General features: G+C 37.6%; 1 protein-coding gene across 12 annotated transcripts in view; it reads right to left on the bottom strand.

Moving 5' to 3' along the window:
• TMEM164 (transmembrane protein 164) overlaps window positions 1–16,192 on the bottom strand; it is a 186,536-nt gene that overhangs the window by 104,134 nt on the left and 66,210 nt on the right. For 11 of the 12 annotated variants that reach the window (XR_004058288.1, XM_030933592.1, XM_030933588.1 and 8 more), the window contains one exon: window positions 15,960–16,009. The exons of the other annotated variant lie outside the window; for it this stretch is intronic. Coding sequence is in view for 8 of the 11 variants with exons in the window: in XM_030933592.1 (XP_030789452.1) it covers window positions 15,960–16,009 (50 nt within the window). In the remaining 3 variants the exon portion in view is untranslated. The remainder of the gene's footprint in view (window positions 1–15,959; window positions 16,010–16,192) is intronic. 12 annotated transcript variants of the gene reach the window in all.

The following is a 16,192-nucleotide window of genomic DNA, read 5'->3' as shown; positions in this document are numbered from 1 at the left end:
AAGGATCAGACGGCTGTAGATGTGTGGTATTATCTCTGAGGGCTCTGTTCTGTTCCATTGGTCTACATGTCTGTTTTAGTACCAGTACCATGCTGTTTTGGTTACTGTAGCCTTGTAGTATAGTTTGAAGTCAGGTAGCGTGACGCCTCCAGCTTTGTTCTTTTGGCTTAGGATTGTCTTGGCAATGCGGGGTCTTTTTTGCTTCCATATGAACTTTAAAGCAGTTTTTTCCAATTCTGTGAAGAAAGTCATTGGTAGCTTAATGGGGATGGCATTGAATCTATAAATTACCTTGGGCAGTATGGCCATTTTTACAATACTGATTCTTCCTATCCATGAGCATGGTATGTTCTTCCATTTGTTTGTGTCCTCTTTTATTTCACTGAGCAGTGGTTTGTAGTTCTCCCTGAAGAGGTCCTTTACATCCCTTGTAAGTTGGATTCCTAGGTATTTTATTCTCTTTGAAGCTATTGTGAATGGGAGTTCATTCATGATTTGGCTCTCTGTTTGTCTGTTACTGGTGTATAAGAATGCTTGTGATTTTTGCACATTGATTTTGTATCCTGAGACTTTGCTGAAGTTGCTTATCAGCTTAAGGAGATTTTGGGCTGAGACAATGGGGTTTTCTAAATATACAATCATGTCATCTGCAAACAGGGACTCTTTATATATGTAAACTTCATACAAATCAACAAGGGAAACACCTGTACATCAAAACTCAGCACAGACCATGAGTAAACAATCTACAGAATAAAATATATATATAGCTGATAGATATAAGTAATAACCATATTATGTATATGTTCCAAATTACCTATAATGATATTTGAAAGAAAAAAACCGACGCAAAAGGTAAGGGGAAAAGAACAGAGAAGCTACCAGTGAGATGTGAGATGTGTTGGGGGAACTGGGGGGTGAGGGGGAGGTCTGGTTACACTGCAACACAGTCCTTTATCCTATTCCTGAGGTTTTCAAAAGGAAATCTTATTTGTTAATAACTGGTGAGGCAGGCTAGTTCATATTTTGGGACTGGGTAGGTTCCCTAAGATGAATGAGACATGTAACATTTTTCCAACTTAGTAGCAGGATAGGAAGCACAAAACCATCTCTAAGGATATATTGGTTTTATTCAAACCTAAGTGAGGAAAAGAATTCTGTGGCTTGGATGTCAATGGCACTGGTAGATAGCTCTTCAGGAAAGTACCACTCACATCAGCCAAATGAGTCAAAAGAAAATGGCTCAGATTTAAAGAGATATAGAACAGCACTGCATGTACAGACACAATACAAGAAACAACTCTGACGCTGCTATGTAAGCATTCACAGAGAACCGGAGCCAAGAACAGGGAGGATAAGAGGCCTTCAGAGGCAAAAGACTGCCAGGCTGGAATTCTAGGAGTTGGAGATACTAAAGATCAAAAGAACATGATGCCCAAGGTTGCTGTTGTAGTGGGCCAGGTAGTGGGCCTTCTAATTTTGGCTCCATACCCTGGATGCATGCTTTCCACTGAGGCAGCCTTTCCAGCAGCAGGCTACAGCAGCAGGACTTAGCAAGTCACATGTCAACTGAGGTACATATAAATGAAGCATTCCAGGACCCAGACATAACACTGTGGTACTATCATTCCCTCTTGTCAAGTGTACCATAGGGACCATGTGGAGAATCCTGTCCCTTCCCCACCCCAATGGGAGTTGCCAGCATTTGCCCAGCACAGGACATGCAGCCTGCTGCACACGTCATACCCCTTTCCTATAGTGACTGGGCGTGCCTCCAGGAAGAACACAGTGGCCCCTGGTTAGCTGGGAAGCTGGTAAACTCATGTGTGGCTGGCACAGCAAAGGGCCCATAGAGAAAGCAAGAGAGATAGGTATACGATGCTAGTCAACAAACCTATAGAACACATGGGCCTAAAGATCACAGCAGAGCTCATCCATGTATACTGAGACATAGTGAATTTTAAATAAGATGCTTTCATACTTTTAACAATTTAAACAATGGGAGAGTAGAATATTCACTTCAGCAACACAAGGTAATGATTAGCAGCTTGGGCTCTGCAGCAAGAGAAACTTTGGATCAAATACTACATGTACCACATGCAAGCCACATCCAGTCACGTAAACTTTCTGAGCCTTAGTTCTCTTGACCAGGCTTCTATTAATAGTACCAGTACTACTATTAGTACTTCCCACACAGTTTTGTTAGAAGGATTAAATAAAATAATCAATGTTAAGTGTTTCTCACCATGCCTAGGCATATAGTAAACCTGATTATGTTATGATCACTGGCAAGAGAAGAAAGAACAGGAATCCTGACTCTGCCACAAAGCAATCTTAGTCAAGTTATGTAATATTTCTTGGTACCCTACTGCTCTATTTTTAGTATGGATAATGTATTCCCTATCCCCCAACACTATTTTAAAGATTAGATGAGAAAATTTAAAGCAAAGAACTTTTAAACAGTAAAGAACAATACTAATGTAAAGTGAAATTATTTTAAGGGCTCTCTACTTTTTAAAATACTGATTTTTAACTCAACATGGTATTTCCACACAATGGAATAACATGCACCCATTAAAAATGGTGTGTATCAGCCACCGTGGTGGCTCATTCCTGTAATCTCAGCACTTTGGGTGGCCGAGGCAGGAGCATCACTTGAGGCCAGCAAGTTTCAGACCAGTGTGAACAACATAATGAGACTCCGTCTCTACAAAAAAAAATATATATATATATATATACATATATATATATTAGCTAGGCATAGTGGTGCACACCTGTGGTCCCAGCTACTTGAGGGGCTGAGGTGGAAGGATCACTTAAGTCAAGCAGGCCAAGGCTGCAGTGAGCCGTGAATGCACCATTGCACTCCAGCCTGGGCAACAGAGCAAAACGTGGTCTCAAAAACAAAGAAAAAAATGTTGTGTATTATAAAAACTTGGATAACTCTCCAGGGAATTATGCTAGGTGATTTTTAAAAAGTCAACCCAAAGGTAATATAATGTATAACTATACTCACACAAGATTCCTAAAATAGCAAAATTATAGATATGAATAATAGATTCATGGTTGCCAGGGATCAGGGATGGGGTTCAGATATGTAGATAGTGGGTATGGCTATAAAAGAATGACAGAAGAGATCCACATGGTGACAGAACTGTTCTGCTTTATCAGACTGTATACCATATCAATGTAAATATCCTGGCAGTGATACTGTACTATAGTTTTGCCAGAGGTTACCAGTGGCGGAAACTAGGTAAAAGGTACATGGGATTTCTTTGTGGTTTTTCCTATATTATTTTTTCTACATTATTATACTTAACAGACAACAGGTCTTCAATAAGTTAATGGGAAATACATATTATTTTTAAAAATCTATGCATGGATTTCAAATTTTTTTGCACCAAAATAAACTCGTGCCAACTTATTCTAACATGTCTGAACAGGATCTAGTTTGAGGCACTAAGAAGGATAATACACCAGTATGAAAACAGCCCCTGCCAGAACAACAATAATTCTGCTAAAACTGAAGCAAGAACAAACATCAAATTTATAGTGAAGCTTCGGTGGAAGGATGGTGAAATGATTTATGCTTCATAAAAAGTTTACAGAGACAATGCCCTGAAAAAATCAGCAGTTATAGGATAACTCATTTTAAGAACGGCTGAGATGTTGATGATGAAGCCTGCAGTGGCAGACCACCTACATCAATTTGTACCTTGTTCATTTCGAAATTAAAGACAAATGATTAATAGCAGAAATGATAGCCAACACCATAGACATCTCAATTGGCTCAGCTTACACAATTCTGACTGAAAAATTAAAGATGAGCAAACTTTCCAGATCATGGGTGCCAAAATTGCACCCAGATCAGCTGAAGATGAGAACTAAGCTTTCAATGGAAATTTTAAAGAGTTGGGATAAAGATCCTGAAGCATGTCTTCAAAGAATTACAACAGGAGATGGAACATGATCCTGAAGACAAAGCACAATCACAGCAATGTCTACCAAGCATTGAAAGTGGTCCGGTCAAGAGCAAAGGTCATGACAGCAGGTTTTGGGGATGCTCAACACATTTTGCTTGTTGATTTTTTTGAGAGTCAAAGGACTGTAACACCTACTTAATTATGACAGTGTTTTGATAAAAAGTCAGCCAAAGCTTTAGTGAAAAAATGCCCAGGAAAGCTTCACTGGGGAATACTTCTTGACCAGGAAAATGCTCCTGCTCATTCCTCTCATCAAACAAAGGCAATTCTGTGAGAGTTTCGGTGGGAAATGATTAGGCAATCACCTCAAAGTCCTGATAGGGCTCTTTCTGACTTCTTTTTGTTTCTTAAACTTAAAAAAAAATATATCTTAAAGGCCCTCATTTATCTTCAGTTAATAATGTAAAAAAGAATGCATTGACAAAGTTACATTCCCAGTACCCTTGGTTCTCTAGGGATGAATTAAATTGCATTCTTTAGGAATGAATTAAATTGATGTTCATGGAGCTTATGTTGAGAAATGAAATTTATAATTTTTATCTTTATCTTTAATTCCATGTTCTGTGAACTTTTTGCAATCTCCTCATATTATATACTTATCTCAAAATATATGAAGTTTAATTTAATTTTATTTTTTGAGACAAAGTTTCGCTATGTTGCCTAGGCCAGAGTGCAATGGCGCAATCTGGGCTCACTGCAACCTCCGTCTCCTGGGTTCAAGCAATTCTCCTGCCTCAGCCTCCTGAGTAGCTGGGATTACAGGAGCCCACCACCATGCCCAGCTAATTTTTTGTATTTTTAGTAGAGACGGGGGTTTCACCATGTTGGCCAGGCTGGTCTCGAACTCCTGACCTCAGGTGATCCCCCTGCCTCCCAAAGTGCTGGGATTACAGGTGTGAGCCACTGCACCCAACCTAAAGTTTAATTTTAAAATGTGATGATCCAAAGGATCGCACAAGCTCCACAGCAATGGATCCTAACCAGACTGAAATGTCTGAAAGGACATACACAGAATTCAGAATCTGGATGGCAAGGAAGCTCAGTGAGACTCCAGAGAAAGTTGAAACCCAATCCAAGAAAGCCAGTAAAATGATCCAAGAGTTAAAAGACAACATAGCCACTTTAAGAAAGAGCCAAACAGAACTGCTGGAATTGAAAAACTTCACTACAGAAGTTTCCAAATACAATTGGAAGCATTAACAACAGACTAGACCAAGCTGAGGAAAGAATTTCAGAGCTCAAAGAATGGTCCTACGAATTAACCCAGTCAGACAAGAATAAAGAAAAAAGAATTTTTAAAAATGAGCAAAAGTTTCAAGATATATGGGATTATGTAATAAGACCAAACCTAAGACTCACTGGCATTCCTGAGAGAGAAGGAAACACAGTGAGCAACTTGTGGAAAACATATTTGAGGATAGAGTTCATGAAAATTTCTCTGATCTTGTTAGAGAGGACAACATGCAAATTAAAGAAATTCAGAGAACTCCTGCAGGATACTATACAAGATAACCATCCACAAGACACACCGTCATCAGACTTTCCAAAGTCAATGAAAAAGAAAAAATCTTAAAGGCAGCTAGAGAAAAGGGTCAGATCACTTACAAAGCAATCCGCCAGGCTAACAACAGACTTCTCAGCAGAATCCTTACAAGCCAGAAGAGACTGGGGGCTTATTTTCAGCATCCTTAGAAAAAAGAAATTCCAAACAAGAATTTCATATCCCACCAAACTAAGCTTCATAAGAGAAGGAGAAATAAAATCTTTTCTAGACAAGCAAATGTGAAGGGAATTTGTTACCACTAAACCAGCCTTACAAGAGCTCCTTAAGGGAGTTCTAAACATGGGAACAAAAGAACAATACCTGCTACCACAAAAACACATTTAAGAACATAGCCCATAGACACCAAAAAGCAACTACACAATCGAGACTACAAAGCAACCAATTAACAACATCATGAAAGGAACAAAACCTCATATACCAATATTAACGTTGAATGTAAACAGTCTAAATGTCCACTGAAAGGGCACAGAGTGGCAAGATGGATAAAAACAACCAAGACCTAACTACCTGCTATCTTCAAGAGAAGCATCTCACATGTGATGACACCCATAGGCTCAAAGTAATGGGATGGAGAAAAATCTATCATGCAAATGAAAAACAAAAAAGAATAGGGGTCGGTATTCTTATATCAGATAAAAAGACTGCAAACTAAAAATAGTAAAAAAGGACAAATAAGAGTATTACATAATGGTAAAGGCTTCAATTCAACAAGGAGACTTAACTATCCTAAATATATATGCACCCAACATTGGAGCACCCAAATTCATAAAACACATACTTTGAAACCTACAAAAAGACTTAGATAGCCACACAATAATAATGGGGATTTCAATACTCCACTATGGTGTTAGACAGATCATCAAGTCAGAAAATGAACACAGAAATTCTGAACTTAAATTTGACAGTTGACTAATTGGACCTAATAGACATCTACAGAATAGTCCACCCAACAATCACAGAATAACATTGTTCTCATCTGCACACGGGACATACTCTAAGATCAAACACATGTTTGGCCATAAAGGAAGTCTCAATAAATCCAAAAAGCTTGAAATCATTCCAAGCATACTCTTGTTCCACAGTGGAATAAAAATAGAAGTCAATACCAAGAAGACCCAATTACATGGAAATTAAACAACTTGTTCCTGAATGATTTGGGGATAAACCATAAAATTAAGGCAGAAATCAAAAAATTCTTTGACATTAATGAGAACATAGAAACAACATATGAAAATCTATAGGATGCAGCAAAAACAGTATTAAGAGGAAAATTTACAGTGCTAAATGCCTACATCAAAAAGTGAGAAAGACCTCAAATGAGCAAGCTAAAGTTGTACCTAGAGGAACTAGAAAACAAGAACTAACTCCAAAGCAAGAAGAAAAGATATAACTAAAACCAGAGCAGAATTGAATGAAACTGAAACCCAAACAATCCATACCAAGGATCAATAAAAAAAGGTTGGTTTTTGAAAGGATATACAAGATCTATAAATTGATAGCTAGATCAACAAAGAAAAAAGAGAGAAGACCCAAATAACCACAGAGATGACAAATGTGACATTACAACTGATCCCAAAGAAATATAAAAGAACCTCAGAGACTACTATGAACACTTCTATACCCACAAATTAGAAAATCTAGAGAAAATGGATGGATTCCTAGAAACACACAACCTCCCAAGAATGAATCAGGAATAAACTGACATTTGAACAAATAACTAGTTCTGAAATTGAATCCGTAATTAAAAAAAAAGAAAACCTACCAACCAAAAAAAGCCATGGACCAGACAGATTCAGAGCTAAATTCTATCAGATGGATAAAGAAGAAAGAGCCAGTACCAATCTTACTATTACAAAAAAAAAAAAAAAAAAAAAATCAAGGAGGAGAGACTCCTCCCTAAATCATGCTACAAAGCGAGCATCACCTTGATACCAAAATCTGGCAAAGACACAATGAAAAAAGAAAACTACATAGAAGCAAAAATTCTCAACAAAATACTAGCAAACTGAATCCAGCAGCACATCAAATAGTTAATTCGCCAAAATCAAGTAGGCTTCATTCCTGGGATGCAAAGTTGGTTCAACATATGCAAATCAGTAAATGTGATTCGACAAATAAACAGAATTTAAAACAAGGACCATATGATCATCTCAATAGTCAAAGAAAAAGGTTTTTTATATAATCCAACTTCCCTTCATGATAAAAACCTTCAACAAGCTAAACATTGGAAGAATATACCTCAAAATAATAAGAGTAATCTAAGAAAAACCCACAGCCAATACCATACTGAATGAGCAAAAGCTGGAAGCATTCCCCTTGAGATCTAGAACAAGACAAGGATGCCCACTCTCACCATTCCTATTCAACATAGAACCGGAAGGCTTAGCCAGAGAAATCAGGCAAGAGGAATAAATAAAAGGCATGCAAATATGAAAAGAAGAATTCAAACTATCTCTCTTCACTAATGATATAATTCTATACCTAGAAAACCCTAAAGACTCCAACAAAAGGCACCTAGAACTGATAAATGACTTCAGTGAAGTTTCAGGATACAAAATCATATAAAAAAATCAGTAGCATTTCTATACACCAGTAACATTCAAGCTGAGAACCAAATCAAGAATGTAATCCCATTTACAATAGCTGCAAAAAAAATAAAATGCCTAGGAATACATCCAGCCAAGGAGATGAAAGATATTTACAAGGATAAATACAAAACACTGTTAAAAGAAATCACAGTTGACACAAACAAATGGAAAAATATTAGATTCTCATGGATTAGAATAATCAACATCGTTCAAATGGCCATACTACCTGAAGCAATCTACAGATTCAACGCTATTCCTATCAAACTACCAAAGTCATTCTTCACATAACTAGAAAAAACTATTCTAAAATTCATACATAACCAAAAAAACAGCCCAAATAGCCAAAGCAATCCTAAGCAAAAAGAACAAACCCAGAGGCACCACATTACCTGACTTCAAACTATACTACAAGGCTATAGTAACCAAAACAGCATCATACTGGTACAAAAACAGATACAAAGACTAAAGGAATAGGATAGAGAACACAGAAATAAAGCCATACACCTACAACTATGTGATGTTCAGCAAAGTCAAGAAAAGTAAACAATGGGGAAAGAACTCCCTATTAAATAAACGGTGCTGAGAAAACGCGCTATACACGTGCAGAAGAATGAAACTGTACTCCTTCCTATCATGATATACAAAAATTAACTCAAGATGAATTAAAGATTTAAATGTAAGATCTCAAACTATAAAAATCCTAGAAGAAAACCCAGAAAATACCTTCTTGACATTGGCCTTGGCGAGGAATTTATAGCTAAGTCCTCAAAAGCAACTAAAACAAAAACAAAAATTGACAAGTGGGACCTAATTAAACTAAAGAGCTTCTGCACAGCAAAGGAAACTATCAGCAGAGTAAACAGACAACACACAGAATGGGGAAAAAAAAATCACAAATTATTCATCTGACAAAGATCTAATAACCCAAATTTATAAGAAACTTAAACAAATCAACAAGCGAAAAACAAATGACCTGACTAAAAAGTGGGCAAAGGACGTGAACAGACACTTCTCAAAAGAAGGCATACAAGCAGCCAACAAGCATATGAAAAAAATCTCTTATCATTAATAGAGAAATGCAAATCAAACCACAATGAGCCCAAGCATGGTGGCTCATGCTTGTAATCCCACCACTTTGAGAGGCTGAGGCGGGCAGATCACCTGAGGTCAGGAGTTCAAGACCAGCCTGGCCAACATGGTAAAACCCCATCTCTACTAAAAATACAAAAATGAGCCAGGCATGGTGACACGTGTCTGTAGTCCCAGCTACTTGAGAGGCTGAGGCAGCAGAATCACTTGAACCCAGGAGGAGGAGTTTGCAGTGAGCTGAGATCAGGCCACTGTACTCCAGCCTGGGCAACAGAGCAAGATTCTGTCTCAAAGAACAACAACAACAAAAAAAATGAGATATCACCTCACACCAATCAGAATGGCTATTACTAAAAACTTGAAAAATAACAGATGCTGGTGGGGCTGTAGAGAAAAAGGAATGCATATACACTGTTGATGGGAATGTAAATTAGTTTATATCCACTGTGGAAAGCAGGGTGGAGAGTTCTCAAAGAACTAAAAGTAGAACTACCACTCAACCCAGCAATCCCATTACTGGGTATATACCCAAAGGAAAACAAATCATTCTACCGAGACACATGTACCCAGATATTCATCGCAGCACTACTGACAATAGTAAAGACATGGAATCAATCTAGATGCCCATCAATGGTGGACTGGATAAAGAAAATATGGTACATGTATACCATGGAATAGTATGCAGCCGTAAAAAGAATGAAATCATGCCCTTTGCAGCAGCATGGATGCAGCTGGAGGCCATTACCCTAACCTAACTAACACAGAAACAGAAAATCAAATACCACATGTTCTCACTTGTGAATGGAAGCTAAACGTTGGATACACATAGACATAAAGATAGGAAAAACAAGCCAGGCATAGTAGCTCATGCCCGTAATCCCAACTCTTCGGGAGGCTGAAGTGGCAGAACTGCTTGAGCCCAGGAGTTTGAGACCAGCCTGGGCAACATGGAAAGACCCCATCTCTACAAAAACTAAAATAATTAGCTAGCTAGGTGTCATGGCTAGTGCCTGTAGTCCCAGCTACTTCGGAGGCTGAGGCAGGAGGATCACTTGAGCCCAAGAGGTCGAGGCTATAGTAAGTCGCGTTCTCACCACTGCACTCCAGCCCAGGCACCAGAGCGAGAAACTGTCAAAAAAAAAAAAAAGATAAAAACAACAAACAATGGCGACTACAAGAAAGGGGAGGGAAGGAGGATGACAAGGGCTGAAAAACTACCTATTGAGTGCTAGGCTTATCACTACCTGAGTGACAGGTTCAGTCATGCCCCAAACCTCAGCATGGTACAACATACCCTTATAACAAACCTGCACATGTAACCCTTGGATCTAGAAGAAAAACTGGGAAAAAAAAAGACAATAAATAAATAAGGAATAAATACTTGTCCTTGTCCTTGAGAGAATAAGAAAAAAAACAGAAGAGGGAATTAATGAAGACAAAAACTGAAAATTAAGTAGAAAAAAATAAGTAAGAAAGAATAAATAAATTGAAAACATGGTTCTATGTAGCAACCAAAAACAGGTAAGTGCTTACTAACCTGATTAATATATAGAGAAGAAAACACAAAAACAGACAAGATCAAGTCCAAGAAAAAACACATGACTACAGATGAGGAGATATTTTTAAATTATAAAGTAAGAGGATATTACATGCTCAACTAAATATTTGGCAACAAATTTGAAAATTTAGAAGAAATGGATCATTTCCTAGCAAAACACAAACGACCAAAATTGACCCAAAAAGGTTTGAACAGCTTAACACAGAACACATCAGAAAGGTGATTAAGGGTCTACCCATTGAAAAATGGCTCCAAGACCAGATGGCTTCACAGATAAGTTTTATCTTACCTTTAAAGGATACTTTATTTATTTATTTATTTATTTATTTGAGACAGAGTCTCTGTCGCCCAGGCTGGAGTGCAGTGGTGCGATCTCATCTCACTGCAACCTCCGCCTCCCAAGTTCAAGTGATTCTCCTCCCTCAGCCTCTCAAGTAGCTGGGATTACAGGCACCCACCACCATGCCCAGCTAATTTTTGTATTTTTAGTAGAGAAGGGGTTTCACCACGTTGGTCAGACTGGTCTTGAACTCCTGACCTCAGGTGGTCTGACCGCCTCAGCCTCCCAAAGTGCTGGGATTACAGGCACCTGCCACCACGACCAGTCAGGATATACAATTTCTAACAGTAATTAAAGTATTCCAGGCAAGAGAAAAAGAAGGAACATTCTGCAGTATATTTTACATAGCCACCATAACTTTAATCCTTAAACTTGTTTTTTTTTAAAGATGGAGTCTTGCTCTGCAGCCCAAGCTGGAGTTCGGCTGCACAATCATAGCTCACTGCAGTCTCCAACTCCTGGGCTCAAGTGATCCTCCTGCCTCAGCCTCTCCAGTAGCTGGGACTATAGGTATACATTAGCATGCCCTGCTAATTTTAATTTTAATTTTATTTTATTTTATTTTTTTTTTTGTAGAGACAAAGTCCTAATATGTTGTCCAGGCTGGTCCTGAGCTCCTGGCCTCAAGCAATCCTTTTAACTCAGCCTCCCAAAGTGTTGGGATTATAGGCGTGAGCCACCACACCTGGCCTCAATCCTTAAACTTGAAGAAAAGAGCACTAAGAAAAACATGACTCTAATCTCGGGAATATTGAAGCAAGATTCTAAACAACATATTGACAAATAGAATCCAGCAATGTATCAAAATAATATAGTATTATCAGCAGGGTGTATTTCAATGTAAGAGTAGTTCAAAACCAGAAAATCTATCAATGTAATTTATTGTATCAAAAATTTAAATGAAAAAAATCCCACATGATCAATAGATGTAGAAAAAGCATTAGATAAAACACAGCTACCCTTCCTTCTTTTAAAAAATATTGGCTGGGCACAGTAGCTCACACCTGTAATCCCAGCTCTTTGGGAGGCCAAGGCAGGAGAATTGCTTCAAGTCAGGAGATCAAGACCATCCTAGCAGCAAAGCGAGACACTGTAAATAAATATTTTAAAATCTCTACATAAATGTGAAAACTACTTAAGTATAATAGACTATTTAACAAACACCAACAGCAAATACGGAGGAACACAGAAAATATTTCCATTTAAAATCAGTTTTAGGCAAGAGTAACCCATCAGCACAATTTTTATTTAACTCTGAATTTCTAGCAAATGCATAAGAAAATGAAATAACTGATATGACTAAGGAAAAGAAGAGATAAAACTAAAATAAAATTTACAAGAACAAGAGAATTTGGTAAGATAGCCAGATATAAGATATTTTTAAAAATCAACAATCTTTTCCTACTCTAGCAAAAAGCACTTAGGAACAGAAAGGGGAAAAATATTCCATTCATTACGGGGTGGTTCGGGGAGAGAGGGAATGTTGTTAATTCTTTTTCTTTTTTTATTCTTGTTTTTGGCGGTGGGGTAGAGACAAGGTTTCACCATGTTGTCCAGGATGGTCTCAAACTCCTGAGCTCAAGCAATATGCCCACCTTAGCATCCCAAAGTGCCAGGATTACAGGCGTGAGCCACTGTACCCGGCAGAAAAGCTGTTAATTTTTGAGGAATAAATGCATCAAGAAAGGCATAGAGCAGATAGGAAGAAAAAGATAAATCTAATTGAAACACATATGATGTGAACAGATGGAAAGAAATACCATTTCTTAGATAAAAGGAGCCATATAATTTAAAAATTGAAATATATACTTAAGGCAATTCTCATTAGAATTCCACTAGTATTTGAGAGAGGTAGATGAATATAAGTGATCTTAAAATCTGTGTGTATGAACAAGTGACAACAAATAGCCAAGAATTTTTTTTTTTTTTTTTTTTTTTTTTTTTTTTTTTGAGACAGAGTCTCACTCTGTTTCCCTGGGCTGCAGAGCAGTGGCACAATCCTGGCTCACTACAACCTTCGCCTCCTGGGTTCAAGTGATTCTCCTGCCTCAGCCTCGCAAGTAGCTGGGATTACAGGCGTGTGCCACCACGCCGGGCTAATTTTTGTATTTTTAGTAGAGATGGGGTTTCACTGTGTTAGCCAGGCTGGTCTCGAACTCCTGACCTCAAGTTATCCGCCCGCCTCAGCTTCCCAAAGCGCTGGGATTACAGTGTAAGCCACCGTGCCCGGCCCCAGAAAAATGGTTTTTAAAGCCTAATGTAATCAAATCTGTATGATTTGGGTACACGAATAGACAAATAGAAGAAACAAAATAGAGAATCCATAAGTAGATCTCAGCATATAAAACATTTAATAGCTGCAAAGAGATCACAGGGTAAAATAGGGATAATTTAATATATTATTCCAATACAACTGGTTACCTATCTTCAAGAAAACTATCTTAACCAAGACTCGAAATTCAGAAGCTATATAAGAGTCATATTTGGATATAAAAATGCAAACAATTACATGGAAATACATTCCATCAACAAAGTCAATATAGGTTGGGCGCAGTGGCTCATGTCTGTAATCCCAGCACTTTGGGAGGCCGAGATGGGCAGATCACTTGAGGCAGTAGTTCAAGACCAGCCTGGCCAACATAGTGAAACACTGTCTCTACTAAAAAAATAATTAGAAAGAAAAACAAACAAAGTCAATATAAACATATTTGGGAAAGATATCTGTAACAATGATGATAAACAAAGGGCTAAAATCTAAAATATACAAAGAAGTCTTAGAAATTAAGAAAAATATAAACAACCCATAGGAAAATGTGCAGATGATATGAATAAGGAACAAATTTAATTGGACAAAAAATTGGGATAATACTGAAACTCACTAGTAGCCAAGAAACTGCATCCATTAGGCTGTCAAAATTACAAAAGAACCATAACACCTATTGCTGATAGGGATATGAAGAAAATAATAATCTCACATATTATATACAAAAGCAAAAAGTGTAGTACAACAGCCTGTTTTGTAAATCAATATGGTGACATCTATTAACATAAATATATATTTAAACATTCATATATACCTATATACCTCTACCTACATCTATATCTAAACTGAAAGCAACAGTATATAAAGGTATATACAAAATCATGTTTTCAGCATTGAATGTAATGACAGAAATGTGCAAAGAAAGTAAATGTTCATTAATAGGGGAATGGCTGAATAAATCATTGTGCATTCATGAAATATTTTACAACATTATAAAAGAATAAGAGCTACATCAATAAACTGTGATAGATTTCTATGACATGGTAGAATGAAAAAGCAAGATATATTAAAGTATATATAATATTCTATTTCTGTAAAACAAACAATGAATAACAAAGCATTCCAAAATTTGTGTGTGTGTGTGTATGTGTGTGTGTATCTATGCACATGGAGAAAAATGTGAAAAGATACATACTGTTTTGGTAATACAAAGGGATAGTGTGGAAAGGTAGAACTAGGAGCTGAAGGAAAAAAGGGAAAAGAAAGGACCACTACAAAAAAAAAAAAATCCAGTAATCATATTTATGATTTACACACGTATATGAATGTATCAATAAACCAAGTTAAATTTAGAAAAGATACAGTAAACACCTCAATATACAATATGATCTCTGCTTATTAAGAAAAGAAAGGTAATAAGCAAAATTATCTCTTGGTGCTTGGATTAGCGATGGATGACGTTTCTTCCTTATGTGTCCCTGTGTTTTCCATAATGAGAATTGTTACTTTCATAATGAAATAGAACCAATAAATGTTACTTTTAAAACATTACACTGAATAATTGAGCTCATTTTGGAAAATCAAGGGAGGAAAACAGGGTTAAATACCCCTTTCCCTTAGGAGCTGTTCAAGTAAGAAATACATGAAATCAGGATCCATTATCCCTCACGCAGCCGAAAGTTACTCACCTAAGGCAAGAGACTAAGTGGCTATTTCAAGGAGCTATTTGAAGCAGAAAATGGGGTCCATTTTCCCCTACCTAACACTTTAATGACTTAAGTAAATCAGAAAGCCATTTACACCACTCTCAATTATCCAAGAATCTGCTGGGCTCTTTATTTCCTGTTCCCTTCCTCTGGCTTGCGGCCATTTCACTGCTCAGGAACATCTCCAGAACCGGGGTCAGGGAAGGAGAAAAGAGATGAAATTAATTCAGTCGATTCAGCTTCTCATTAGCAACTCTAATAAAAGGTTTGATAAGCAAGGTGGTCACAACTCACGGTTAAAATGAGGGTTCCAGGACTCTTGATAATTTCATTTAAATAAACCTGCCTTCAGAGAAACACTATTTGCCTGCAATATACTTTAATAGATTTGATGCTTGCTATTTTTATGAAAGTCCGAACTTGTAATAGTGGATATTTTTCTCTCCTCACTTTAATTTGCACTTTAGGGGGAAAAACCCATAAAAACATAAGAACAATGCCCTTCAATGTGAAGAACCATATGCTGCTCAGTGGAGCAGTAGGCTCACTAACCAAAGATTCTTCAGAGAAAGGAAGCTGTCTGGCCCCTAGCATGGCCGGGCAGCAACCTTCCAAGGGAGCATGCCTTGGCCATACATCCCCTACTGGAAGGATCTGCTAAAAAGGATTTGACAGGGCTTGACAAAAACCAGGTCTCCACACACAGTATTTCCCTGTTTCAGTAGGCCCTCACAGACCTTTATCCCTTTGGGAAGTGCAGAGACAAAATGGTACAATTCCAAGGTATTCACAGCAATGTATTATCAGTGTTGTTAGCAAACAGACAAAAACACTCTGAAGAGCAACAGAGCAAAAGTCAATTTTCTCTTACTTGAAGACGACGATAGCTCCCCGACATGGAGGGCAGGCCAGGAGAAAGATCTGCAATTGAAGAATTAAGAATGGTTAGCAAGAAAGAATGCCAGACAGAGTGAGAGACAATGTTACTTTAACAATAACGAAAAGTAACCAAAACTCTAACACAATAATGTAACAGAAAAAATTTCAAAGGCAACAGGTACATGTTTGTGCTTGCATGCATGCATGCGTGTGTGTGTGTGCACA

The sequence above is a fragment of the Rhinopithecus roxellana genome, chromosome 7 (genome assembly GCF_007565055.1).
Source record: "Rhinopithecus roxellana isolate Shanxi Qingling chromosome 7, ASM756505v1, whole genome shotgun sequence".
In the NCBI taxonomy this organism is placed as follows: domain Eukaryota; kingdom Metazoa; phylum Chordata; class Mammalia; order Primates; family Cercopithecidae; genus Rhinopithecus; species Rhinopithecus roxellana.
Note: the sequence above shows the minus strand (reverse complement) of the source record. Positions and strands in the feature narration are given on the sequence as shown.